Genomic DNA, 27,621 nt, shown 5'->3' with positions numbered 1-27,621 from the left:
CCCATTTAATTGGAAAAATGTAATTAGCAAGATGACAAATTTGGGTATTATTACAGAAGCGATAATTAGGGGTGTTTTTGAATGCAACCCCCAGGGGGGTATTGCCAACAACCCGCCTCTTGACACGATATGTACTAATGGGAAAATGCGTTTGAAATAATAAAGGAAAACATTTAATAAAAGTTCTGTTCTATTTCCCATCCCCGTCAAAAAATGTTGGCAAGGAAAAATTATAATTTTAGGCGCATTTTTGATAAATGACTCACATAAATTTCTCTATATAAAACGTTTCAAGATCTTTTCGGAGCAAATTTTTAAATAAAATTCTCTATTAATATTTTTGCGTATTCTTGGCCAGTTATTATTTTTTCTCTTGACTATAGCAAAAATAAATAAACCTGATAATACACACAGGCTGTCCCAGTATTAAAAAAACACTAAAGTTATGTTTTTTCAAATGGAACTTGAGAAAATTAAATGGAACACCTCATTTTTGGTTTTTACTCTCAAAGGTTATTAAATTGTCTATCTAGAAACATAAAGTTTGTGTCTAAAGTTAATAACTAAAAAGATATTTGACTTTGGAAGTTAATTATTTCACAATGCACATTATTCATGAGGATTGTTGTTACGTTAATAAACCATACCATAACCATGGTATCTCCATCAAGAACTATTTAAAAAATCGCCATAAATAAATAAATGGCTAATAATTTTTTACTGTTTAAAGTTAAAGTCTTTTGAGTAATCAGCAAGAAACACTTAACTGTTAACGTTTTTAGACAGACAATTTAAAGGTCTTTTGGATGCAAAAATAGAAAACTGGGTGTTCCATTTAAATTTTTTAATTATTCAACAACAAACCTTTTTTTTTATTTTCTTGACTGCAGTAAGCTCAAAAAATATATTTTTCTATGTTTTTATGTAATTTTTTTGACACGTATTCGTCAAAAAGTACAATTATTTTGAAAACTTCGCAAAATCCACCAATAACAATTTATCTTAAAAACATCAGTGATCCCTTTAAAGAAACAAATTTGTATTGTAGCTATTTTCGGAAACAGCCTGTATTTGTCGCAAAATAGGAAGTCATGACGAAAACAACAAAACAGAAATAAATATATTCAAACAAAAACATAGTTTAGTGCATGTAAGAGAAGAAGAAAGAGTTTTTTTCCATAAAGATTGCAACTAAATACTCTAATACACCTAGTTCATTAAAAAATATATTAAACACAACTAGTACTTTTTGCTTTACATTTAATGCTCAGAAAAAATATTCTTTTCGTTTCAATTATTCTTAATTAATTAAGTATTTCCCAAAGTCGATTCAAGCTCATTTGGAACGTCATTGAAAATTATTTGCCTTATTAAATCAAAATTTTACAAAGAAAGTAAATTTTTAAAACTATAGGTCGGTTTATAAAAGTCCAAAAAAAATTAAAGTTAATTTTGTGAGGTAATGTTTTAACAAAAATTTTCGCTTTTATTTAGTCTGTTTAATATTTATTTAGAGTTATATTGGGCCCTAAAAATTTTTTTCTTGGAGCTTTAGCCCTCCTATATTCGACGTCCATGGATCACAGAATTTGCCGTTGAAACCAAAAAATAAAAGCGGTCAGGGACGTCCGTCACTTTTTTTAATAATTTGGTTTCTATTGCATTAAAGTTCCTCGTTACACAGTTTAGAAAAAAATCCAATTTGTCGTAATTTGATTTTTCGTCTTACTGTAGCAGAAGATTGGCTCGACTCCCACCCCTTGTTAACCGACAACCTGAGCCTTTCCTAGCTTCGTTCCCGCACAATTAATCCTGCCATTAGTAAAACTGATTGGAAATTCAGCTCATTACTGCTTTCCCAACAACACAAAACCTTGAGGTTACGCTGCTTATCGGACGATTTTACGAGAGACCCTCCACGTGTCTTATCAACATCGATGAAGATCGCAATCACAACAAATTTCCTCGTACTCAGAGCAGGAAGGATAAATAGACAGTAAAAAGTAGCAGTCAAAAAACACCAGCAGTGGTTCGATCACAAGGTGGGCCAAGTCGAGAAATTAAAAATTGACTTGAAGCCAACAGAGGAAAAACAAGAATTTGAACTATAACGTCATCTGTGGAGACAGCGGTGTCAATTCACGGGGAAAAACAGAGAAAAGTTGTTATGATTATTGCTTACATACCTTTTTCTATTTCATTTCTCTTTTTTGATGTTTATTCATATCTTTTATAGAGATGATAACAGTGTCAGAAAATCCAAAAAAAAACTGTGATCCTGCAAATCTGGGCCCAGGTTGCGTTAATTTGTCGCGAATGCGTCGCGACTAAAAGTGAATTGTAGATACGGCACGGCTACGTGGGTTGCGATAATCCCACCTTTTTCTAATCACATGGTACGCGATTGGACGCGTTTTTGTTACCATCACATGGCGAAAGACCGTCGAATTTTCCCCGTCAGTGTTTTCGCGATCGGCTTTGTGTGTCCACTTCGGGTAACAAAAACGGCAACAAGTTTCATCATTTCGTTCTAATTTTACCGGCCTTTCGGCGCCGCTAGCGCACGGAAAAAATCCGCGGTTAGTGTGGCGTCTGCAATCGATGCAAAACACATAAATCGGGCGTGTTTTGAGCGCACTTCGCTGATAAATAGATAAGGCAAAGTCTATAAATCCGGCAGGACTTTGGTCTCGCAGGTGCGCCAACTTCCACCAAAGCTCATGCTTTAGAAAGCTTGTCGCGAAACTTTGTTATTCGGCCCGATTATCGAGTGTCAAGACGGAAAATCCCAAAATCAACGCGATTTTTCGTGCGAGAAACTCGGTAAATTGCTACAAATTGCGAGGAAGTGTCGCCGCGACAACATGCAGTTATTTCTCAATTGATCTCTTTCATGCATCGAGCAATTACCTTTTTGCAAGGAATGAGTAATATCGACTGCTCAAGGACGGCAATTGGAGAAATAGAGCGATTGCAGCGACGCGAAACTTTAGATAAATGATTACAGTTTGAATTTTTTTCATGCTTTGAATGCGATGCCAGATGCAAACTCACAATGGAGTTTCATAAATCAAGAGAAATTATTATTGTACATTTTATTGTATCGATTTTGATACCAGTGAAAGCAGGAACCCAGCCATTAGATACGATTTTTATTGTGATATAAATCGTTAAAATGTGTGCTGAAAAAATTCACTCTTAGCGGCCAAGTGGAAAGTTGCGTTTTTCTTACGATCAATGTGGACAACGATCTATTGTCTCTCTAAACATTCTTAATTGTTGTGATATTAAATGTTTATTCATTAGGCGCAAAAAATGAGAAATTGTTTTGTTTTCTCCAAGCACTGTAAAGCATTGAAGCAAAAAAACTCTTGAGACTAATAATTTATCAAATGAACTGGAAATTTCTTTCTACTAAAAATATTAGTGGCATTTGATACTGCGATAGTATGTTTTCCTTTAGGAAAATAGAAAAAAGATTTTCTCGTTTTTTAGTAAAAACTGAATGATGTACTTAAGTAATTATTTAACTTGCTATTTTCTTAGCAATATTTTATTTAAAAAGCTTCAGCTTTTTTATTCGAATTCAAATTTGTGAGCTAGTTTTTTGGTAATCAATCAAAATATTAGAGCGGCCGCCATTTGATACTTTAATAATATTATGCTTTCTTTTAGAAAAATATATAAAAAAATTTCCTGTTTTTAACTAAAAACTGAAAGATGTAATTCATGTAATTCATAAATAATTATTTAAGTTGCTATTTTCTTAGCTATATTTTATTTAAGTTTTAGAGAGTAGAAATTTAAAGCATCTTTTTTTATTCAAATTTGTGAGCTAGTTTTTTTGGAAATTAATCAAAATATTAGAGCACCATTTGATACTTCGATAGTATTATGCTTTCCTTAAGAAAAAAATAAGAAACGACTTTCTTGCTCTTTAGTGAAAACAGAATAATAAACTTAAGTAATTATTTCACTTGTTATTTTTTAGCTATATTTAAAAAAAGCTTCAAAGAGTAGAAATATAAAGCATCTCTGTTTTTATTCAAATTTGTGAGCGAGTTTTTTTGGCAAGTCATTAAAAATATTAGAGCGCCATTTGATACTTCGATAATATTATGCTTTCCTTAAGGAGAATTTAAAAAAAGATTTATGTTTTTAGAAAAAACTAAAGGTTATACACAAATAATTATTTAACTTGCAATTTTGTTAGCTATATTTTATTTAAAAAACTTCAAAGAGTAGAAATGTAAAGCATATCTGTTTTTATTCAAATTCAAAATTGTGAGCGAGTTTTTTTTTTGGCAAATCAATAAAAATATTAGAGCGCCATTTGATACTTCGATAATATTCCCTAAGAAAGATATAGAAAAAATTAAATGATATACATAAATAATTATTTAACTTGCTATTTTTTTGGCTACATTATTTAAGAAGCTTCAAAAAGCATTTTTTTGCATTCAAATTTCTGAGCTATTTTTTTAAATAATTCCTCGAAAAGTTATTAGTGAATCCGAAATTAAAAAATACTTATTTGGGATCTCAAAAACCCACAACGACATGTTTCGTCAACCACGTTTGCATCATCAGAACATTAAATTTAATTGTACGTGGACGTTTAATAAAGATTGTGCGTTGAAACAATTCTATAGACACGAGCTGAAAAAAAAATGGTTTTCCTTTATTTCTGAACAAAGGACAATCACGACAACACCTTTTATATTGATTTGGCATTTCTTATTTCGTGTAGGAGGAATTACTGGCAATTATTTGCGTATCGCTGCCTGCTATTTGCTTTCCAGTCAACTAATATTTGAAAAACTATTAAATTACACTGATCAGAATCACCAGTTTCAGGGTCGATTTAGAGAATATTTAATTGCAGTCAAAGTAAATGGCAACTTAATTAAATTCTAGTTCACATTTTTCCGCCAAAAACTTTCCACTTTGTCTTCTAATCGGAATAATAGATTTAGTGATCGCATCTTTATCTCCAAAGCGTTGGTAAGGTCGTGGCCAGCCCACGAAAATGCGCTTATTCTCGTCGAAAGTGAGCGAAATGTTGAAACTTGTTCCTTCAGCCTTCGAGCTGTCACAAACGACGCCGCACAACAAACACCCTTATCAAATGTTATCAGTTTATTAAAACGCGATAAAGCTGCCACGTCTCGTGATTTACACCAAGTTTTCCAGTCGCGACCATCCGCCGAAATGCCGAAAGTAAAAAAATGGTGTCGGAAGAAACGTCGATGATTGACGGTGGTATCTATCCGAGCTGTTGTCCCGCCGATAAACTCTGGTTATCAGATGATAATAACGCGATTAAACGCGACAGTAGCGTGGAGAGTGCCAGTGATGTGGAAAGCTTCGTCAGAGAGCTGATTCGGGAGATTTGTGAGCGCGTTTGTGAAGTGATGCCACGTGACCGCCAGATCCTGGCCGACGAACGCTCATTGAGGAAAAACCACAGAAGGATCTCAATCGTCGATGACGAGCTCGTCTCATCTCAGCTCAAGCCGGCCCTAAATCTGGTCGACGAGAATGACAACAGTGTCTGCGAGGCTGTTAACCCGGAAATCGACCGGAAGCCAAAACGCAAGAAAAAACTTTCGTTCAGCTTTTTGCGGAAAGTGAGCAGGGACAGTGAAGACCACCATGAGGAGACCTACGACCAGTTCGACCCGCACGCCAAGATTGCCACGCTGCGGAAGAGCAAAAAGTACTCCTCGGCGGTGGAACTCAACCAGAACAAGGGCACTAAGCTGACCAGAACCACCTCGCTCCTGAAAAAACTGGGACAGGAGTCGAAGAACTTCCTCAAGCGGTCTGTGAGTGTGAGGGAGCTGACTCGGAGGTCCAGGGAGAGGCTCATCAGCGAGGAAAAGGAGTCGGAGTGGAAACAGTCGCTGCAAAGTCTCGTCGAAACCGACGTTAGTGTTAGTTACAATGACCTTAGTTATGTGGACTATGACGCGCTCAATAACATTCAGTACGATTATTTGCCGGATAAAGCCAATATCGGAAGGACTCAAAGTATGTACGAAAAGGTGAGTGAGTGACTACGACAGTGACGAATCAGCAATTAAGATAAAATTCCTTTCCGAATGCTTTATTTTGATGGGTGTGATAACAAAACTATTATTTTTTACTTCTAGTTTGGCGTAATTCGCAATAAGCCTTCTTCAATGAAACAATTTCAATTGAACGTCAATTAAAACCAACATAAAACCACCTCTGCAACGACCACGTTTCGATTATCCCAAGCGAAATTGTTGGTTTGGCGATCAGTTGGTTAAAGTGCCTCTGGTTTTTTTAGTGAAAATGGCTGCGAAAAGATTACATTCACTTAAATTTTCTCTTGTGAGTTATTTACTTCTTATCTCGCGGATTAGGAATCTATTGTTGCTAGTGAGAGTGTGAAAATTTTACGAACAGGGATTAATTCTTATTCACGATTTTCGTCTTGTCATATTGGTGTTAAATATTAAACTCAACCGGAGGCTGGCTACAAATAAAGAGAAATAAATCGCGATTGATGGTAGTTATCTATCAATCGTGATTTACAGCTTTATACGGAAAAAATGACACCACATGATGTTCGCTGCTTGTAAAATCTGACAGTTTGTACAATCTGCTGCAATAAAAGTGTCTACACGCGTCTTTTTGGTTTTATTTTTCTAGATAATAGGAAAAATTGACGTTGTTGGACTTTAAAACTCACAAATATCAGTAGAATAGGTCGTAAATCATTAAAGTTAATTTTTGCACTTGAAATAATGAAAATCCAAGCCACTGATAAGACTCACCTTGACATTTGCATACGGTTGACATTCACTGATAAGAATCAATAAAAAATAGACTCAAAGTAAATATCTGGTTCAGTCTTGTTCACCAAATTATTTCAGTACCCCACATAAAAAGTAAATAACAGTTTAAAACACCTAAAAGCGAGAGCGTATTAAATTTTCCCATATTTACGAAAATTTATTAAATTTTTCCTTTTTTTTCTAATTACGGCAAAACTATTCGAAAAAGTGGAACTATTGTGATGTAAACCTGGGTAAAAAAATCCGCGGAATTGATTGGCGTCGAGAAAACTGCCAAATTCCCAATAGTTTTTTAGTTATGAATTTTTGTAAATTTTACGTTATTTTTGCTTTTATTTCCAATTTTCTCGAAAGCTAATAGTCGGAAAACAATGATCTTTTTTGAAGAAGATAGACTATTAAAAGAGCTTTCCAACGATAACATACTTCATAGGATTATCTCTAATAGTTCCAGAGGTATTGCTCGATAAATGTTTTAAGTATCCGGAATTGCCCAAAATCGCGACAAAAATTGAAAAAATCAAACATCAAAAAATCGAAACTATTGACTGTTTTGAACTTTTAACAACTCGAGAGGGATGTAAAGGCATAGAAAACCCCATAAAACTTTGCTAGAGTGGGTTTAAAAAAATATTTTAAACAAACCGTTCTGCTCTGCAACTATTAAACACTGATACGTGTTTTTTGTTTATCAAAGAATGGCCAATGTATTAATAAATACTTAAATCAAGAAACGACAAGTAGTAGGAAATAAGTAACATGGAAAAACAGGCAGTAACATTGAGCATCAAATTTTTAATAATTTGAGAAAACCTGACGGCTAAAATTTTTACCATGTAGGTACTTATTATCTAATACACGTAAAAAAATAATAAAAATTCAGAATCTGCATATTTTTTAAAATGCCGCGAATATGATTAAAGCTAAAAATAAAATGTAAGACAAAAAGAAAAACAACAATGTTTCCTACAAAAAAGAGGCCATGTAAGGGTTTGAGCAAACTTTAAAAACGTTCACTTGATGCTAGTGCCAAAGTAACATTGTGATACATGAATATAAAATGTGTATAATTTATGGTAAATAAAAAAATAAAGACAAATAGTTAAGATTTATTTTCGAAGTTCATTAAAATGAGCTTCTTGCTGTCTCCTGTTAAGACCCTAGTGGCGCAAAATGCGCTTTCGCGGTTTTACAATTTGGCTCGTTTTCCGTTCAATTTCTCCAAAGTTTGTAGAATAAAGGAAACTTTCTAAAACAATTCATTCCGCCGTTGATTGGCGGAATTCATATCGGACATAAGAGCTTCGCGTCAAAGCCCTAATTTCAAGCTAATGTTGATTGTTCTCGCTTATGATGCGCTCGTTGCTCCCATTCGAAAAATAGTTGTGAACTCAAGTACCCGAACTGCTTTATAAACTTTATCAAGCAAGTTTTTGTCTCACTTTCACTCAATTGTATGCAATCATGACCATTCTGAAGGTCCCACAATGCCATTCATTCATTGTTTCTGCTCCTCGGGAAAAATTACACCACTGGAAATTGAAATTAGTTTGTTTTTGATCGATCATGTAGAATTTATCGGGCGATCTTTTAATTTTGGCAAAAATAATCCACGTTAAGATGCGGGCTTGATAAATAGAAACTGATTTTTGTTTTAATTAAAATTTGCCTATGCTCCGTCCTTTATGATTCCATTGAATAATTTAATCGCAAATTGGCTGTTTGATTACAATCTGTATAATTGACATAGTTGCGACCGCCCGAACGAAAATTTCATAAAACCAGTTAGCGATTTTTGCCTTTGACCTAATCTCGGCGAAACTAAGTTGTTTCCCTCTCTCGGATGAGATTATTACCAAGTCCGGTAATTATAATCGATGTTGTTAGCTAAACTAGCAACTCCGGGTAAATCAACTACTCGATCAAAAAGCTAACCCTGGGTTTTGTTCCAGAGATCTCCCGAATTCCGGCGCCCCCATTACTTCCGCGGAATTTCCTCCACGAGCGAAATCCTGCAGGAGAACTCATGTAAGACTTGACGCGCGTCCTGGAAATGTTGATTTTCCGCGGGCTAATTTGCAGGTTTGGCTGAACGGTCTGGAGCCTTATCGCTCCCATCTCTGCACCACCTCAACCAGGAAAATGGGGAGACTACCAGCAGTCCCGCCCACAGATAGTGAGTATCGGAAAAACGGCCGTAAATTTCGACACCAATTAAGCGGTGCCGGGATAAATTACTTTTAAAACAACAATAAATAGGGAGGCGATTTACGATTCTCGCCCTTCGGGGATAATATGGACAAGCGAGGACGACATAAATCCTGACACCTAGACCAGGAGTCGTAAAACTGTCCTTTGATACGTTGAATTATCGCTGATTCGAATTAATTTCTCCGTCGTAAAATATGAAAAGGTGCTTTGGCCACAGTTTGTTTTTTATTTATTACAGCATGTCGCCGGCTAATGTGCCATTTCTAAAACCAGACCGCTTCAAACAAAGACCTTGGAACGATTATTAGTCCGCTGGGCTCTAATTAGACGCAATTTTTGCCAAGTCTAGTTTATTAATAAACTGGATTTTTTCAAAGCGGAAACAGCCAAGATGCGCTTAATTAACTTACCCCCTTTACACTCGAATTAAAATCATCTCGCCCCACAAACATGCAAACTCACTTAATTTCTTAACCCCGTGGAGATTTCGGTGTTTTAAGACACGTGCATTTGCACATAAAGTGTAATTTTCAGGTATCTCTTCCCAAAATCTGGAGAGACTTAACCAGCTGAGTGCTCTCGAAACTCCCCCCTCGAAGATTGAATTATTCAAGACACTCGGCTCCCTCGACACTACAAATTTAGCATCCTTTAGATAAATATACGCGAGAGAATTCGCCACATTTTCAAAACAGGCTGATCGGGGCTGTGCACTGCATTTCACAAATCAGTCAGTAGTTTAAATAATTTTGCCACCGAGCTACCTCTAGTTGATTTTTTTAGTTAATTAAACGTCAGGTGGGAGTGTTAAATCGCCTCCTCGAGATTGCACGTCTAATTCTCATTTTGATGTTTTTTCCGATTTAATAAAATTCCCGTCTTCCCTCGACGCTGCGTCGTAAAAATCCCGAAACTATGTCGCGAAATAATTACACAGGCTAATTCGCTCCATTTAGATTTAATTATTTGCGAATTTTATTACCCAACTATCGATTACAAGAATGCTAATCAGTCTGAAACACCCTCCATTTTTTTCGGTTAATAAAACAACAGATCGCATGATAAATGTAGTGCATTTATCTGATGATTGTTTTCCAATATATTGTCAAACCAGTTTAAACATGACGACAGTAATTTATCTCCATTCTAGTCTTTTTCAGCGGGTTTGTAACACATGGCAGCCAACTAATTTCATTTCGAGGTATGATTATAGTAACATCGGGTTTTAGGGCAAATAAATGTCGCCTGTTCCAAGAAAATAAAACAATTAATTTCGTTACGTAATGACGCTTTTATGGATGATTTTTTTTCAGACGGTATGTTTGATTGTCATTAATAGCGAACGCATTAAGAATTAATGATTGATGTCCGCGGTGGAAATCAATCAATTACGAACAACTGCCCGGCGCATCCACCATTTTCAATGAAAAATTGATCGTCTCGGTGCTGCGATATATTTAATAAATCAAATTTTAACTAAACATACAGAGTGGTCATCACTACGGTAGACTATAAGTTAGGAGGCGAAACGAGCAGGGTTTTCGGAACCCAAGAAATAGTACGGCAGAGGAAAAATGAGGGCGCTCCCAGCGTTATACCGCCCCGGAGCCAAAGCGTTTTAAATTAATTTGAATTACTTGGAAAAAAATGCAGAAATGTTGAGATTTGCATTCTTAGCAGACAGAAAAACTGACAACTGAAATTGTCATAAGAAACATGAGAAAAAAATATTTAAAATTTGAAATTTTAATAAATAAATCTCTACAATTTTTGTTGCATCTGTATCCGTATTCGCAGCGTTTTGAAAAATATGGGACAAAAAAATTGTTTTTTTAATGTAGTTTACGATTGTGATAAACAAATTACCTAGATTTTTGGGTTTCTAGAAGGTAAGTAAACATAAAAATAATAATTTGGTTAAAGTTATGAAAAAAAAATTGTAAATTAGTCTTATCACGGTCAGGTCAGGTCAGGTCAGGTCAGTTTAGTTTAGCACAAATAAATTTTTGAGTATAAAAGAATAAATTAGACGATTTTCAACGCGGAATAAAAGCACAAAAATTGATCTTGTTCCTGTTTTTGTTGTAGGATATTTATCAAGTTTCAGCAAACATTCAATGGCTGCATTATGAAATTCTTTTGCTTTTTGTGCCGCATTTTTATTATCCCGAAATGTACTCCCAGTTCGATTTACGCGTTTTTCATTATTGCAGCCGTCGTCGTCCGCAGAGTATCAGTTCAGAGGATGGCAGATACCGTCCCCAGTCCTCCGAAGGCAGTTTCAGGTCGGCTGGAAGTGGCTGTGCCAAGCTGAAACGGCAGAACGCTTGCCGGCAGAAAAACCGCGATGTCCTCATTCAGGAAAGCAGACGGACCGAGCAAACGGTAAGTGTCTGAAATTCCTGAATTGTGACTATGTGGCCGCTAAAGCGGATCTGCGGTTGCACTCCCTCCCTGGCTGGGAAATCTTGACACATAATGGAGTGTAATGGCTATCGATTGCGCGGAGATTACGCAGCTGAAAATTCTAATCAAAGATTGGAAAAGCGCGCACTGATTACATCCGACACTCATCGCGTGTTGGGGAAAAAACGCCAAGAAAACAGGAGGTGCGTGTCGATTCGTCTGGGCTTTAATTACGTTTTAATTAGGAATTTTTGGGTACGGCAAGTCGACCTGGAGGTTTGAGTGCTCGCTCGCGCGCGTTATTGGGATTATCTGCTCGGATCGGCGAAACTGCGATTTGTTTTTCTAGCTAATTCTTGACGATTGTTTTTCGTTGAAAGAAGATTGGAATCTCGTGAACCGCATTTTTCTTCATGAGCGGACGCTTACGTTATAATAGTTTTTTAATTAAACAAACTTTCGGCGAGGAAAATGGATTTGTGAATTAATTCAGACGGAATCTAATAAGACTGAAATAAAGTTCCAAAGTACGGTATTTATTACAACAGAGTTTAAATTGTTTCTTGTCGTGTAGAGCGACATGTAATATTTGTTTGATTCAATTTATGACGCTTTTTTCTCGCATGTTCAAGAGAATGATAATTTTTCACTAGACTAATTTAATTAGGATTTGTGTTAATGAAGTTCAAAACTCGGGAAGTATTTTTAAAATTAAACAAACTTCCGCTAAATCAAAGTATGAGGATAACAAAGAACTCGTAGATTAACCCAGACGGAAAACTTGTGGCTTGTTTTAATTTCTGTATAAAAGCAAGTTTAAAACTTTACTTTCTGTCAAAATTTTACCAGGAAATAATCCGCGTGTTGTTTTACATTTTTTTTAAAGACAAAGTTTTTTATGGACGTATATTTCTAAATAAAATTCAGGCAGTGTTCATATAAAATGCCTCGTGCTGAAATAATTGGTTGTAAAATGTTCGCCTGAACCAATTTACGACACAATCTTCGTATTTCGTGACAAAGATAAACAAAAAATGGAGCAATAAAATTCTTTTTTTAACCACAAGAATTGGAAATATTTTATTCAACGTTGAACTGTCCTAAGTTCAAGCATGTAAGTCGTTTTACCGACCTCCATAAGTGAGAAATTCATTGTAATTATTTCAAATTACTGTCGAAACAGGATTGACCATTTTCCACAATTTTTACGCAGAAGAATAATAACAAATACTATTTTATAAAACTATGCAAAAATTTGGGTTTTCAAATACAATGCGGCACAAATGAAGTTGATCATTAAAAAATGTAGGTATTTATTTTGTATTTTTTATGCGGACACAATAATGATTTGTGTGTGTTCGTATTCATTGCAAAGCAAGGACATATAACCACTTTTTATGATGCTTTTGTGAAAATATTTTGTGATATTGTGTAATAAAATTCTATAGTTAAAGAAATTTATAATTTTTGTTTGGCCACCTAATTTTTTCATACTACCTACTTCACTTCAACGTCCAAAACGTTGCCCGAAAATTACATTTTTCATTGCTAAAAATCGGGTGTTAAAAAATTGAGTCTGAGGCCAAATAATATCGATTCCTAAATACTGCATGTTATTTATTTACTGCATAACAGTCTAGTATGAAGAAAAACAAGTTAAAATCTATATCAGAATGTACAAACATAACTTAAACAGCAAATACGTGAAATAATGTGGGACGTATCAATGATTCTCGTATTGGCGTTTAAAGAAAATTATAGCAATCACATGTTAAACTGCGTTAGATAAATATTGAGGAAAAACAACTGGTCATAAAATAACTACAAATAAAAAAACACTGCCTTGGCTTAGTTCATAAAAGAGAAAATACAGGAGGATCGTGCTATTTATTTTTAAAATTGCATTTGTATGGTGGTAAAAGTTTTTGTTGTATAGACTATCGAACCCATAAAAGAGTGAATGAACATTCCATTATTGTGAATGACAAGATAAAAACGAAACATTTCATTAATGGCAACACAAATTTTCATTTTCGCCACAAGAACTGAAAAAAGGTTATTGCCACTTACTCTCTAGTATGGATATTTATGGTTTTGATTTTATCCAATTTATTACAAACGAAAGAAAAACCCCGAGTTTGGCAACTTTCATCTCCTCTCGCCTCGTGTCTAGTTGTGTAATAGCCACTTTTTTCAATTTGATGTCTCCATTCCGCCAGAAGTTTAATTTTCTCTATCTTTACGATCAATTCTATTATACAATATAAGCGCAGCTGTTCATAATTATCTCATTACACGAATGAAAGTTGCAACAGTTACAATACCGCTACATAAACTATCACTCTTAAAACGTTTTCATTATCCTGCCGACAGCGCCGCATTAATTATTTCTCGTCGACTTGAAGTAAACAATAATTGTTGCCATCACGCAAAAGTGACTTTTCGCGTGTGCCCATCTCCTCTTGGCACAAAGCGGTACAAATTAACATGTGGCCGTTTAGACCCGCGCCTCTTTCTCCATATTTTTGCAATCCGGAGGGATGTTACGCATCCGTGCGGCGCCTGCAAGGGTGAACGGACGTCGGGACGCCGCCGCCGCCAGTCTTTCAGTACGAGCCGTTCGGTTAGCGTCGCTCTGCCGTCACGACGCGCGCGTTTTCACGCCATGAAAGTGCTCGACGATGAGATTTTTTTCGAGTTGATTTAAACGTGTTTCAGTTTTCAGTGGTTTATGTAAGGGTTGGCAGATTTTGCGCGGCTTTTGCCCGGTTGTACGGACTTTTTTCGAAATTTTCCGAAAACAATCGCATGACATTTTCGCGAAATGTCAACTTTGCTCTAATATTGATTGATTTTCGTACGACATTGCGAAACTTTGGGCTATTAATACGGGACTTGGCCCTTGTTCAGCTAAATGTAACTAATTATACTATTCGGGAAAGGTCAGAAATATTCACGACTTATCGAAGTCGAGACACGCCACAGGCCCGAAAAAGCGGTCGGAAATATCCCCGAAATGTCAATATTGCGTTAGATTATTGCCATCTTGGAATTTTTTTATTAACATAAATATTTACCTAATCGATTTTCAATATCATTCCTTGCATTTGGCTAATTTTTCCGGTGAAAATGCGCCCGATAAATCACGCGAAAATCCCCCACAAGCTTGGGCTCGCGAGGCCTTGGTTAGCTTAATTGTGGGCTATAATTTATAGAAAAAGTTATAAGCCGTACAAGACGCAGCGAAATAAAAGTTGCTCAAGTGTTGGACTCACCTTAGCCGTTATTTATGATGGTTTATAACCGATTGGACTTACGCCATAAACACAGGGGACTTTGTTCCAACTTTGTCGCCAAATAAAACGAAACAAATTTACACGACTTGCGGAAATAAAAGATAATAATAGTGTTAGGAAACAATCCCAACTTTGATGAAATATTACCCTGTTTGGAACGAAAACAATCGCACGCTTAATTGCACGAAGCTATCGATTTTTAACACCCCTCGACTTTTTTCCAAAAATCAAACAGCTTAATTTACTCGAGCTTCGCTTTAATCGAAACTCTATCAAAGAATAGCTACTTAACTAAAGCTTAATTCTAACCGAGGTGACGATATAATTAAAAGCAGCTTTAGTCTCGAAGCAACAAAGACGCTGACGTATTCAGATCTCCGGCAATTATCGTCGCTACTCCGACAATTCCAAAGCTCTTTCAGAAAAAGCCTTATTTATTCAAGCACGCACGTATTGACTCTATTCTCATTACCTTAATGTGAACACTGCTCATTGAAAAACTGCTCAAAAGGGAAATAAAACAAATTTTCGCACGTAAACGAGAGCGCTCCAGATTTGTAGCCAATTGAATTTACATGGGGCGCGCTTCACACAATAAAATTAAGCAGCCATTCCAGGAAAAATGAACCTGAACCCGAAATTTCAAAATAATTCAAAATAGAGTATTTTTCTAGTTGCTGGTAGTTTAGAAAATAGAAATCGGTAAGTAAATTGATTAGTTATATTACTTCTTTATTTTTATAACTTTTGATGTCCCGTCCGTTATCGCAAACATAAAATTTCGTACGTTGTTAAACAAGACCAAGAATTTTTAATTTCCACTGTCAATTTTGATTTATTAAAGTGTTTAAGAATTGGAACCTGACCGAATAATTTTTTAGAGCTCTTTTCGCACAGAAGAGTTTTTTGTCCCGTCCGTCATGTGTAAAAAAAATTTAAATTAATCAGGATTCGATGTGCATTGCCTTATTTATTCGTTTTGTGGTATTTTAAATTAACAAAATTTTATACAATTGTTCAATGAAAAACATGTGAGGTATTTCATGTGTCCCGTCCGTCATCGATTTTTTTCTGCTCGTATTTCAAATTTTAATAAGTGAATGTTGCAACCAATTTGACTGAAAATAAAATCTAAAAATTTGTGCAAAATGTCCCGTCCGCTAAAGTGGAATGTCTGTAAAAGTATGAGTTTTTTCAAGACAGATAAGGTCTCCAGATTTGGGTCCGATTGAACGCGCTCATTTGCATCGATTCTTGTCAGATTTTGACGGATTAGCTGAACTAGTTCTCAATCATTTGGAACAATAGCTGTCTGAATATCTGCGAGCGCACAATTGTGCGTTTTGATGTGGGTGTTTATATTTACGGTTTTTCATTTAGTTCGCTCTCTTATCGGGAATACAAGATAAATTCATTATCGGTCGGGAACCATCCTTCTGAAGTGAATTAGCTCCTCGATTCGCTCGATAATCCGAAAGTTGTCGGGATATGCGGTTTCCGGGATAATTTCGAGCATTCCACATCAAGTCCACATTCCACAAGACTCTGATCGGACAACAAATTTAATTTAATGAATTCGTCTTTTTCATTAAAAAGAAAAACCAGCGAGTTATTGTACAACATGAGTTGATTAATTCGAGCTTGAACAAGATGATGGTAAAGTAGCAATTATAAAGCTTCTCGACTCGAGTGGCACACGTCTTCGGGAAATAAAATAATTAATTTCCTTTCAGCCGCTCTTTGAAAATGGTAATTGAGCTGCAACGCAGGCGGGGGCGGAGGCGCCCTCGGTATTTAACGAGTGGTGAATTTCGCTAATCGCAAGTGCAGCGCCGTATCATTACCAATTAATGCATTCGGCTGAAAGGGACTTGAATTAGGTCACCATATTGTGGTTACAATCCACAAACTATAAAATAATTTGGTGTGTTTTATTGGGGCGTAAATCTATTAAGGAGTGATACTTTGTCTCGCGCCGTATAATTTTTTCTCTCCTCAGTTCCCTTCTCCCCATAAAAATGTAATTTGAGGTGTTGTATAAAAATGAGCTATATTTCGCCGCTTTATTACCGCTGGCCAGCCCAAGATCCTATTATTTTTTCCTCTTTAATAAAATTTATGGTAGCAAATTCGTCAAATAGTTTTCGGTGCAAATACCTGAGCTTGTGTTTTGCGACGTCGCTCGATTCCGCTCGACTGAAAGCGCACTAAATTAGACACAAGTTCATATATGTAGCGCAATTTAATTAAAATTCGGTCGCGAGTGAATTAGTCGGACCCGCCGTGTGATGTAAACACTGACGTTTCGATCAATGACAAAAACACTGAAAACTCTGTTTATTAAATGCCTCCAGCCGAGATGAATTTAAATTCGATCAGCATCTCGGCCTTCCCTCAACTTCAATTTATTCGCCGCGAAATCCGTCACTGCAAAATTGACGGCCGAAACGCCCCCTACGTCCTTAATAAACTATATGTAAATGCAAGTTAGTGGGACCTTATTTGTCTTGCAGCTTACAACTACTGCAAACACCTCGTACACACTCAAAGTGCCACTAGAAATTGCGTTTTATGCCCCGGCGCAAATTACAACACAATCCCGCTAATTCCAACACAAACAACCAAATGCGCCTTTATTAAAAACGGGCCAAATTGGCATAATATGTGCAGCTTGAGACGGATAGTGCCCAAGCTAGAGAATAACGGCAAAAAATAAAACCAAGGCAGATAATCACAAACAAATAACTCAATTGAAATAATAATCAAGATAAACTTCAAACAACAAACCAAATAAATAATTGTAATAATAATCGTATTATTACACTTCCAACAAACAAAACTCTCGAACGAAATTTATTCAGAGAGGAGTTCCACAAGGTTCTACCCTAGGACCCATTCTATTCATTCTATACACAAACGACTTGCCAACGGCTGTCAATTCTGAAATAATCTCGTATGCGGACGACACAGCATTAATAATAAGTATAATAGAGACCCAAGTGTCTCTAGAAAAATGGTTTAAAGAAAATGCATTAACTTTAACATAATCCCACGATTGTAGTGGAACTTAGGTACCCTAGCTCCTAACTAAGTTCTCTATGTTATCAAAATAGGACCATTCTAAAAAAATTACGGTATATCTTCAGTAATAAAATACGGAATTATTTTCTGAAGAAATGCTTCTGGAATAACTAAGAGACTACAAAACGCTGTATAAGAGCAACGTTTGATCTAAGAAGTACCAGTTCTTCTAGACCATATTTTATCACAAAAATAATTTTCGGAAAGCAAAGTCCCGTTTGATCGGTCCAACGGCTCGTTAGCATTGTCTGCCGGCGTTTTCCTGATTTGTGTCGATTCGGTTCAAGTTGTTCGTTTTGGAGAAAAGCAAATGCGCTTATTGTAAATAGAAATTCCTCGTCGCCCCCATGTACATATCTCGGAACGATTGATTCGGATGCCCACCGCAAAACCGTGTTCAACATCGTGAAAATCTTCACCTCGAAGCCGCTGAAGATAGCCCGCGAAGGCCTCACCATCGAGGAGCCGCCGCCGGAGGGAGGCCAGCAGGAGTGGCGCAGATTCGTGGGCTCGATCCGCCGACGGGTGCAGAGGCATGCCTCTAGTTCCGGTGGCACGGATCAGCCACCTTCCGGTCAAGCCGCGGGAGAGCCGCTCGCTCGAAAGAATTCCTTAACGCAAAATCTGTTCAAAAAGGACGAAAAGAAACAGCCGGTAACGAAACAGAAGAGTATTGGCGACAAAACCGATCTCTTCAAAGCACTCGCGTTCAAGGACAAATCCAAAAGTGTTTCTGTGAAACATGTTGACTCGCTGGCGGCGCCCAAAGGCGATCTCCAGAAAGGTGTTCGAAAGAGTGACAAAAAAGATACTAGTGATAGATCGCTTAAACCTAGTCTTAGCAAGAGCAAAAGTAGCGCAGCGAAGCAGAAGAGTAAGGAGGGCAGTGTCAAGCAGGACGATTTTCTAAAGGCGACCATGAGGATCTTCCTGGTTGTCTCGCCGCCCGTTGGCAAACTCCAGGTAACGCAAAAACCACTTCAAGATAAATTCCATCATTCACTAACGGTATTTCTGGTTGCAAAAATTTTTTTTGGTACGTTATCAACTATTAATTTTTGTAACTGTTTATTATTTTAGCTGTTTTGCATTTTTGTACACTTCTTGAACTAGCCTGTGTTAAAAGTTTAAAGAAACTCTTTAGGAAAGTCGAAAATGTTACTTATCCAATGAAAGTGTAACAATTGAACAAAATATATTTTGGCCTGTTTTAAGAAGACAAAAAAAAGTGTTTTACCAAAGGAAACTCAATCTTGATGTCTTTGAAAAAAGTCAAAATGATACAAAAAGAAAAGACAAGGTGACAACAACATAATAAATTCAATTCAGCGATCATTTATTGGCAAAAGCACATTTTACTCTAGTTGAGTTTTCTTCATAGTATCTTCTAAATTCAAACCAATTCTAGTTTTCTAGAAACTGAATTGGCGCAGTCAGTAGGATTCACAGAACCGTTTCGTGGTCGTATTTTTCTGAATATTTTATATCTTAAGAGAAGTGTGTTTCCAACATAACTGAACAGAACAACATCAACAGAAAGAAAATTTTTCAAAATTATGTACAGCACTTGGAAAATATGCTCACAGACATTTCATATTTTCAAAATCTCCTTTTCTGTCAATATAGGACCTTCTATTAAACGTTGGTTTATTTTGTCGTACAAACGCTGAATGAAATTATTCCGAATTATGTTTCCCAGTACCTGTTTTCCTTCACTTTTTCGGCATTTATATTCATTAGGTCTGCTCAATTACACATTGTAATTGAAATTGTTTTTGTATTTTTTCATGTTGTTTCACCCCTTTCTCGCATTAGCACGTGTTGATCAATTTAAAAGCTGAATTTTCTGACGTAAAGTGCAGCTTTTCTCGCTAAAAACCCGGTTTAATTTGGTTGAGATGGTGTTTTTAAATAAAATAAAGTCCTGTATTACTACAATCATTTGAGATCTTTAGTAGTTGTTGACTTTCGTCCTCCTACTAATGTCCAATCATGGATTTTGACCTTTCCTTTGTTGTTTTTGGCTATTTCTATTCTCACCGTTCTATTCTCGTCATTTGGAGAAAAAGTGAAATTTATTTTTCTGTTTTTTCAACATCCTTTCACCCACCCCATCGTCATTAGGTACCATGACGAACATCCGTCCGCCTCGAATTGGCACGTGTTGATCCATTTAAAAATACTCGCAACTTATTTCTGGAAGTTGTCGCATCACGAAATATCACAATGTAATAAGTGAGTCCACGCTGACAAATGCATCCATTTCGCATAAAGCCTCGCAGATATATGCACTAACGACAGCCGGTTCTTATTAAAACTCGAGCGATCTGTTCGTTGTCATGTAAATTAAATAAACGTTGAATTTTCCACATAATTCACCTAGAGTTGGGAAAATCGGACGCCCGCCAACAACCTGATTCAATAAGCAACGATCCCAGATAAAGCTCGAGACAGTGTCTTAATGAAGTCGAGACGAGCTTTGATGAGGAGCGTCATCTGGCTGCGGCCAAAACTGCGCCATGTGGGAAAGTCACTAGATCCTATCAAATAACGGGCCTTTACCTTCCAGGACAATGGGGGTAATGAGGGACGGTCCCTGGCGACCGACTTCCTGGTTTCGCTTTCCTTGAAGAATTTAAAACCTAAACAAATTCAATATTCACGTGCAAATTATTAAGCGCTCGTGAAAAGTTAACAAGGGCAAAGGAACGCTAGAGTCGTGTTTAAATTTGTTTTATTTCTTTCGTGACGTCGAACTAATGAAATTGTTTTTTGCCTCTTTTCCGAACTTGAAACTGATATAGAGAGGGCAAATCTACTTAGAGTTTCTCCAAATCAAAATCAAATAAGAAATTCCGGCCATCATTGAATTTGTTTCAGCTCAACTTTGTCGTATATTTGTATTCAGACTAGTTCCAATTCCTAGAGCCCATCAAATGTTTACACGGCCATAACATTTATTTATGTCGCAATTTTAATAAAATTTTATCTTCCCCGCAAGTGGTAATCCCGGCATACAGTTCAGATCCCGCCCACGTTTCATTTAATCCTTAATCCATTCGTGAAAGCAGAGCACTTTTCAGCGGTTTGATAATGACTTACGTGGTTTCCAAGGGCCACCCCCTTATTTGACTAGTCGTACGGCCCGATTTAATGCTTTCACGTCATCGCTCAAGACGAAAAACTGACGATATCGACCACCGAAGACTTAATAAACTTGATAAAGTGCCTCGTTGCTTCGATATAAATCTTTGAATCCCTTAATTACTTTTTGCACCGAACGAAGAACGCTAATGGAATCACCTCTTGCGGTACAAATTTGATTTCCACGCCAAATGGCGGCGATAAACGACACGGGATTTTTTTCGGGAATCGATCCGGATTGACCCCAGGCAGATGTCCTGGCGATAGGCCAAATAGATGCACAACGTGACACTCTAATGCAGGATTGTTAACGAGCAACACCGGGGGGCAATTAAACACTTGCCGGGAAAAACAGCGAAAAACAAGCGAAAAGAAACAAGAAAAAATCCCGATCCTAAGATAAGGAGGAAATATTAACTAGAAAACAAGCATAATCCTCTTAGGAAATTTGTAATTTTCGTTGGAGTTAATGCAGACGGTGATCCACCCTGTATGGCGGGCAGTAAGACGCGGAATTTTTCCTGCAGGCTTCACTTAAGTTGTAAACTCGAGTCTAAGCGGAAAGTTTGAGAGCACTAAGACTGGGGGCTGTTAAAAAAGTCAATAAAACTTCCCGGGTTCAATTCATATCGAATTTGATCATCTGGTGGATGCAAATACCAAGTCTGCGAGTGTGTCGTTGTTAAGAAATAAATTGGGTCTCTTTTCCTATTTATGCGCGTCCTTTTGGCAATGAAGATTAACGACACGTTGGTGGTGTTTAACCCTCTTCACTGAATCAACCGATTCCAGTTAAAGCGGTCCGGGTGACACAAAATCCGTCAAAATGAACGATAATTTAGCGCCGCTGCGGCCCCCAAAACAATTTTAATTTTAAATTACGTGTATGAGTTTGCAAAAAATCAAAGCGATTTTTTCAGATCGTTCAAATATGTATGTTTAGGGTGCGTAATCAATTGGTTGTAAAAGAAACGGATTTTGTTAATGAATCCCGAGTGGAATTTCGATTGTCGCGATGTCATCATTCTTCGGGTTTAAAACGTCGGAAGGGATTTATCCTGACGTCGGTTTTAATAAGTTACAAGAAATAACGTAGCGAGAAAGGCGAACAAACAAAAATATATCGCTTTAAAATAAATAAAGGAAACTAAAGGCTGTTTGCTGAAATAAGTACAATTTATGGAACAATGAGTTCCGAGAGGAAAGTTTCTTGAAGAATTGTTGTTTTTATTTTTGGGTTTGTATTGGCGTGAAATGAAGTTTTTGCGTTAATCGAGTTGTGGTGGAAGTTGCTGCCGGATCATCGCTTTTTCCCCCATTATAATCAATTAGTGAATTATGACGGGAAGTGAACAGGGTCGGTAAGTGCGAAACAGGAAATCGAATATGTTTCCTCTCGGGGAAATATAGAGATTGCGGTATTTTAGGGTCGCTCAAGTTGCAACCGATATCACGTTTTATAGTCCGCCTGCACTTTTCCTCATCGAGTAATAAAAAGTAACTTGTCGAAAGGCCACGAACCGTGCAGCATAACCAAACCGGAGTCATAATCCGGCCTTTCCTCTCACTTGTTTCAATATTAGTCCGACTTGGAGCGAGTTAAACACTGGAATTGGGAGATATGTCTTTGGAGTGGGAAAATATCGGCAAATGTGATGATACGTCGAATTTTGTAAAGCTTTCATGTCCCCTCTCTGATGGATGTATTGAAATGTATTTTCGTACGTCACATCGAATGTTATTGATGGTTTTCTGTTTACTTTTATTGTCGCTCGTCTATTTATAAAGCCGGAATTAAGGCCGGACTTACGCCGTTAGCAAGCGAACGGTTTTCGGGATAATGGCCTGAAAAACGCTGAAATTTCATAAATGCTCGCTTCCCCAGCTACCTGTTTACAACTTTGTTTACCGTTTGCGATAGTTGGAAATGTAAACGAGAACAATTAAGTAATTCCACATGTTTGCACCTGGCGAAAAACTTTACACGCGCTTCACTCATTAAAATGATAATTCAAATGCGGGAGATGCGAATTTCGCGAAAATTATTCAAACCTTAATTAGCTAAAGCTACGACTCCAAATAAAAAGTATTACTCGGATTATGATTCTCCCAGTTATTTCTAAAACTTCTCGTGTAAAGCTCGGAGAAATTAATAACGAAATGTTTGATGCCAGTAATGACGCTGTATTAATTTTTAATTCTCTCAAACTTCGGATTTTCAATTAAAAATTTTTCATTTGTTTTCATACGCTACAAGTGCACTGGAACAAAAAACACATCATTTTGTTTCGCTACAAAGCCATTGAGAAAATGAGATCAGACACTCAACTCGTCTAGTTTGAATACTTATTCCGCTTTATGCTATATTTCGTTAGACAAAAAGTTGCCATCTCCGAAAGTTGATATTTTTATTCGAGCCGGCTTTTGAACCCAGAAAAGCAGCACCAAAGTCAAGACCAACCCTCGTGCAAATATTTGCAAAATTAGGAAAAAAGGTCGGAGAATAACACTTTACCGCATGTTTACCTACTAAAGCTTAAATGTTGTGTTCCTGATTCAACTTGCAATTTTACGTACGATTAGGGTTCAAGCATTAGAGGATTACAGTTTCATTTGAGGGTGGAAATTATGTCGTTTTTTGTGATTACTGTTTTCGCGCGTTGGTCATGAAGAATTCAGTGAAATGCATTTGCTGAGTGAATCGATCGAAGATTAATGGTGTAATAATTGAGTACATTCTAGTGGTTGCTAAGGCGGTGCGACCTTTGAAAAAACAAATTCTTATGACGTCACTTCACCTCGAATTAAAAGCGTAATTTAAATCTCAGACAATGTTTTATTCATAGGTCCCGGCGTCCATAAAAGCTCCCGAAAATGTAGGTCCGTTTTGTTCGACATGCCTTTCGTTTTAAAACCGTCCATAAATCATTTTCAAAAGCACTGTAATTTGAAGATGTAGGCTTGAGGCGTCTTTTGTTACCTTTCAGAAGCCGGCAATAAAAAAGTCTCGATTTTTCTTCGATGTTAATTGAGGAACAAAGTTGGCGAATCCTGCGAGGCACTTCCGCTATTATTATCCTCATTAAATGGATTATTCTGTCTTCGTGCGGCTGTGGATAAACAGATCCTGAATGCATCGAGTGATAAATAACATGTTGGCGGAGAGAGGATGTGAATAATGCTTATCGAGCGCGGGTTTTGGCGAAGATGTACGGCATACAAAGTACAAAAAAGGAGATGTGGGAAATCATTGTGTTCATGACAGGATAAGACGCCAGTTTCGATCCGAAATATCGGGCTCTAATCGCGAAAGTCGAATGCATCAGGTTAATTGATGGAATTGGCGCAATTTCCGGTCGGTTCAATCGACTTGTTTGGAAAAATGCGCTTACAGCTCGATTATTGAATTTCTGGGAAAATCCATCATTGATGAGGGTCATTCCAGAAACAACGATAAATCAGAGTACCATTTTGGATTCGTGTCATGAAACACGGCCAATATTCACAAATTTCCACCTTTCAATACACCTACACGGCAAGAAACAGCCAAATGTTTGCTCTTTTAATATCGCAAATCGGATTAGAAAGGTATCGCAAACTCGGCGAAAAATTCTCAGAGTTTGAAATCGCCACATTTGAGGGATTATTGAATAAAATTCCATTTGTACCTAATAGAAACCTCCATTATGTCGATAAAGGATCTATTTCAATTTCAATAGCCCGAAACTTTTGTGATTTTCCCCACAAAAAGGCATTGAAACTTAAAAAAATCATCAGCGGTGTAATTAGCTTTGAAAAGTGAGTTTTTGCACCCCCGTGTTGATAGCCATCGCATTGAAGCCCGTCATTGGTATTGACGTTGCAGAAAGTTTGATAGGGCCCCACAATGCCTTCTGACGTAATTAACTTTATATTTAGTGAAGCCATGCGGAAAGATGCCGAGATAAACCGAATAAGCTATTGATTCCCCAAAGAAAATCTGATAATAATTTTTCACCAAAGCATCGCGTGTTGTTCCAGGTCCGGTCCCGGAGCTTAAACCATTTAGACACTTTAGAAATGAGGCAAGGCGTCGTTTCGACCACAGATCCGGCTTTGAAGGACTCGAGATCCGAACCGGACTGCACCCGACCCCTTCTAGCCCCACCCTCGGTCACCCCGGAGCCGGTAACACCCACCAGGGAAACGCCGCCGGCCCGGAAACACATGCTTAGTAGATCTCAAGTAAGTGAATTGTTTATAACCGGAATTTCCAGCCTTTTTAGCGCTGTCTAGAGCGCCTCCATTCATATTCACCAGGGATGCCGATAAAAGCTTTCCTCGCTTAATTAAAGCCCGCTTATGGCCATCCTGACACGTCATTTTTATATTTCCGGACAAGTTTCGTCCCTTGATGTATTGACCTTTCTCTCTGCCACTTCCGTTCGCCTCCCTCGGGCGATATGGATTTCCTTGGACTTACACAAATGTCCACGGAGATTACGAAAAACAACGCGACGAATTGGGGATCTCGCACGGCATTTTTTACTCGCAACTAACAGAAACGATTTCTATACGCGGAGTTTTTTCAGAAAATGAAACGCTCGCTGAATTATAGCGACAAGTCGACGTGCGGTTGAATTAAGTTTCTTGAGCAAATAACTCACAGAGGGTTCTACAGAAGGGCACGACCCTCGTAATTTTGCATCTTTGAAGTGATTTCAATGAGACCTAAAATCATATAACTATGCCGAGACGTAATAAACAGGTTATTTATGTAGATAGGCCCGAGAATGACACTTTACACACCGAAATAACTAAAATGATTAATGGGACTAAGAAAATAACGTCGTCTAAGCCCACATTTATTGTACTACAAGCGTTATTTTTAATTTCATTTAACATCTTAAAAATAAATATATTATTGGTTGATTCACACAATTATTGTAAAAAGACTTGTTAGAAATCTTATCTTCATATGAATTGTTTGAACAAAATAAAGTTAAAGTATTGCATGATGTGATAAACTAAATAATCATGCTCAAATGAACAGCAGTAAAAAAAATAATTTTGTTCATGTCCTTTAAAAACTCCCGTATTCCCCGAACCGGACTTTGGATTAACCAGGATAGTCCGTTCCACATTATTCCTGATAACCAAATATCAGTCGAAATGAGAAATAATTTTCAATCTAGAAGTACCAGTTAATTTCATTCAAATCTTTTGGCAGAAAAATAATTGCGTACGTCTTATCATAAATTGCATGTAAATGTGCAAAAACAGGTCTCAATTCGCCAGTTTTTGGCGGTTTTTGGGGGAGATATTACGTGGTGTAAAGCACGCATAAAAGCCGTGTGTTTACATCAGAGTTAATAAAGCGTCGTAAACATAATTCCCAGCATTCCAGGAATTGTTTCCGTCTCGAAATCAGTGTCTATGAATCCCATTAATAAAATCTCGATTAACCTAATTGTGTTTTCGTTTTCAGAAATCGAGCAGTGAATGTTTCAGTGTTAATTTCGAAGTAGGAGATGAAGCTACTTGGGATAATGAATTGTTTTTTATCGCTCAACACGGGATCTCGTTACAGTAAGTGTTTTCCTATAATCTGTTTAACCGAATTATTAAAATAAATCATCGGCTACGAAATTATCTCGTCAAAAGTTAGCGCCTCAATTTAACGCTTGTAATTTTGAGTAATCGAAATTTAAAAATGAATCCGTTTCGAGTTTGAATAAACCCCGGCATAATCTCCTGGTAGTATCATCAATTCGGCGCTAAAGCTCCTCGTGCGATATTTATCTGTTCGTCGTGAGTAATGGTGTTTTTGAAGAAAAATATAATTTAATGAAAGCGCGCTATCTTTTTCCATGTTACATCCATTCGCATGAAAGCGTTATGGAGTATACAGCGAAGAACTAAAACGCTTTTTATGTTGGGAATGTGTAATTTTTTATCGGCCCGCTTCTACATCATAAATCGGGCGCTCGCGCGTATTTCGCCCTTAATTGATTTAAAAATTAGCCTTGTCGAACTTTTCGTCCTAGTAAGGACAACGGTTGTGCCGTCGTCCTAGCAACAGGATTTGCCTAGCTGAAGGCTTATTAGGGCGGCTGCGAACTAAAAGACAATCCAATTAATTCCGCCCGTTTTAATTACCGTTATTTGACTGTAGCGAAGCCTTGGCAAAAATGTGCGATCTTCGGAACATCGATCTGTCACAGTGCGAAGCCCGGCTTTTGGACAAAGAGACCAACACCGAATCGTTCGTCTCTTTCACCCTAGACACGGGACACCTGGTCGGGAGACACATCAGAATCATAGGTAAATAATTCAATTTTGGTGGAGGCGCCGGTTCTAATCTTATTCGCAGCCAAAGAAACCAGCAATAAAAAGGGCACGGGCGCGTTCTACGGTAACCATTCGCGAAAACAATCGGGGGTAAGTCGCAACAGTTGGGCAAACTTGTTTTATTAATTGAAACAAACAGAGTTATCGGCCGCGGACGAACACCTTCTTTAGTTCAAGCACGGAAGAGCCGAGTGCTGTGGCCAGTTCCACCTTATCCCTCCATGACGGTGATCAAAGTAAAAAACAGATCAAACAACGGCTTCATGCCTTCTTTGGGAATAGTAAAGTAAGTCTCCCGGAGATTTTACGGGATGGAGATAGGAATA

At 37.3% G+C, this 27,621-nt stretch overlaps 1 protein-coding gene across 5 annotated transcripts in view; it reads left to right on the top strand.

Moving 5' to 3' along the window:
* Positions 1-27,621, top strand: part of LOC655365 (uncharacterized protein) — a 48,438-nt gene that overhangs the window by 16,971 nt on the left and 3,846 nt on the right. For 2 of the 5 annotated variants that reach the window (XM_008195999.3, XM_008195998.3), the window contains 8 exons: positions 8,780-8,855; positions 8,910-9,003; positions 11,252-11,423; positions 24,986-25,189; positions 26,433-26,533; positions 27,120-27,268; positions 27,318-27,385; positions 27,435-27,581. In XM_008195999.3, the coding sequence (XP_008194221.2) occupies positions 8,780-8,855; positions 8,910-9,003; positions 11,252-11,423; positions 24,986-25,189; positions 26,433-26,533; positions 27,120-27,268; positions 27,318-27,385; positions 27,435-27,581 (1,011 nt within the window). Of the gene's footprint in view, positions 1-2,376; positions 2,496-4,970; positions 6,048-8,779; positions 8,856-8,909; positions 9,004-11,251; positions 11,424-24,985; positions 25,190-26,432; positions 26,534-27,119; positions 27,269-27,317; positions 27,386-27,434; positions 27,582-27,621 lie in introns of those variants that run through there. The other 3 variants (XM_008195996.3, XM_008195995.3, XM_015980164.2) reach the window with 3 other exon arrangements.

The sequence above is a fragment of the Tribolium castaneum genome, chromosome 5 (genome assembly GCF_031307605.1).
Source record: "Tribolium castaneum strain GA2 chromosome 5, icTriCast1.1, whole genome shotgun sequence".
Taxonomy (NCBI): domain Eukaryota; kingdom Metazoa; phylum Arthropoda; class Insecta; order Coleoptera; family Tenebrionidae; genus Tribolium; species Tribolium castaneum.
The sequence above is the reverse complement of the archived record's forward strand: the minus strand, read 5'-3'. Positions and strand labels throughout refer to the sequence as shown.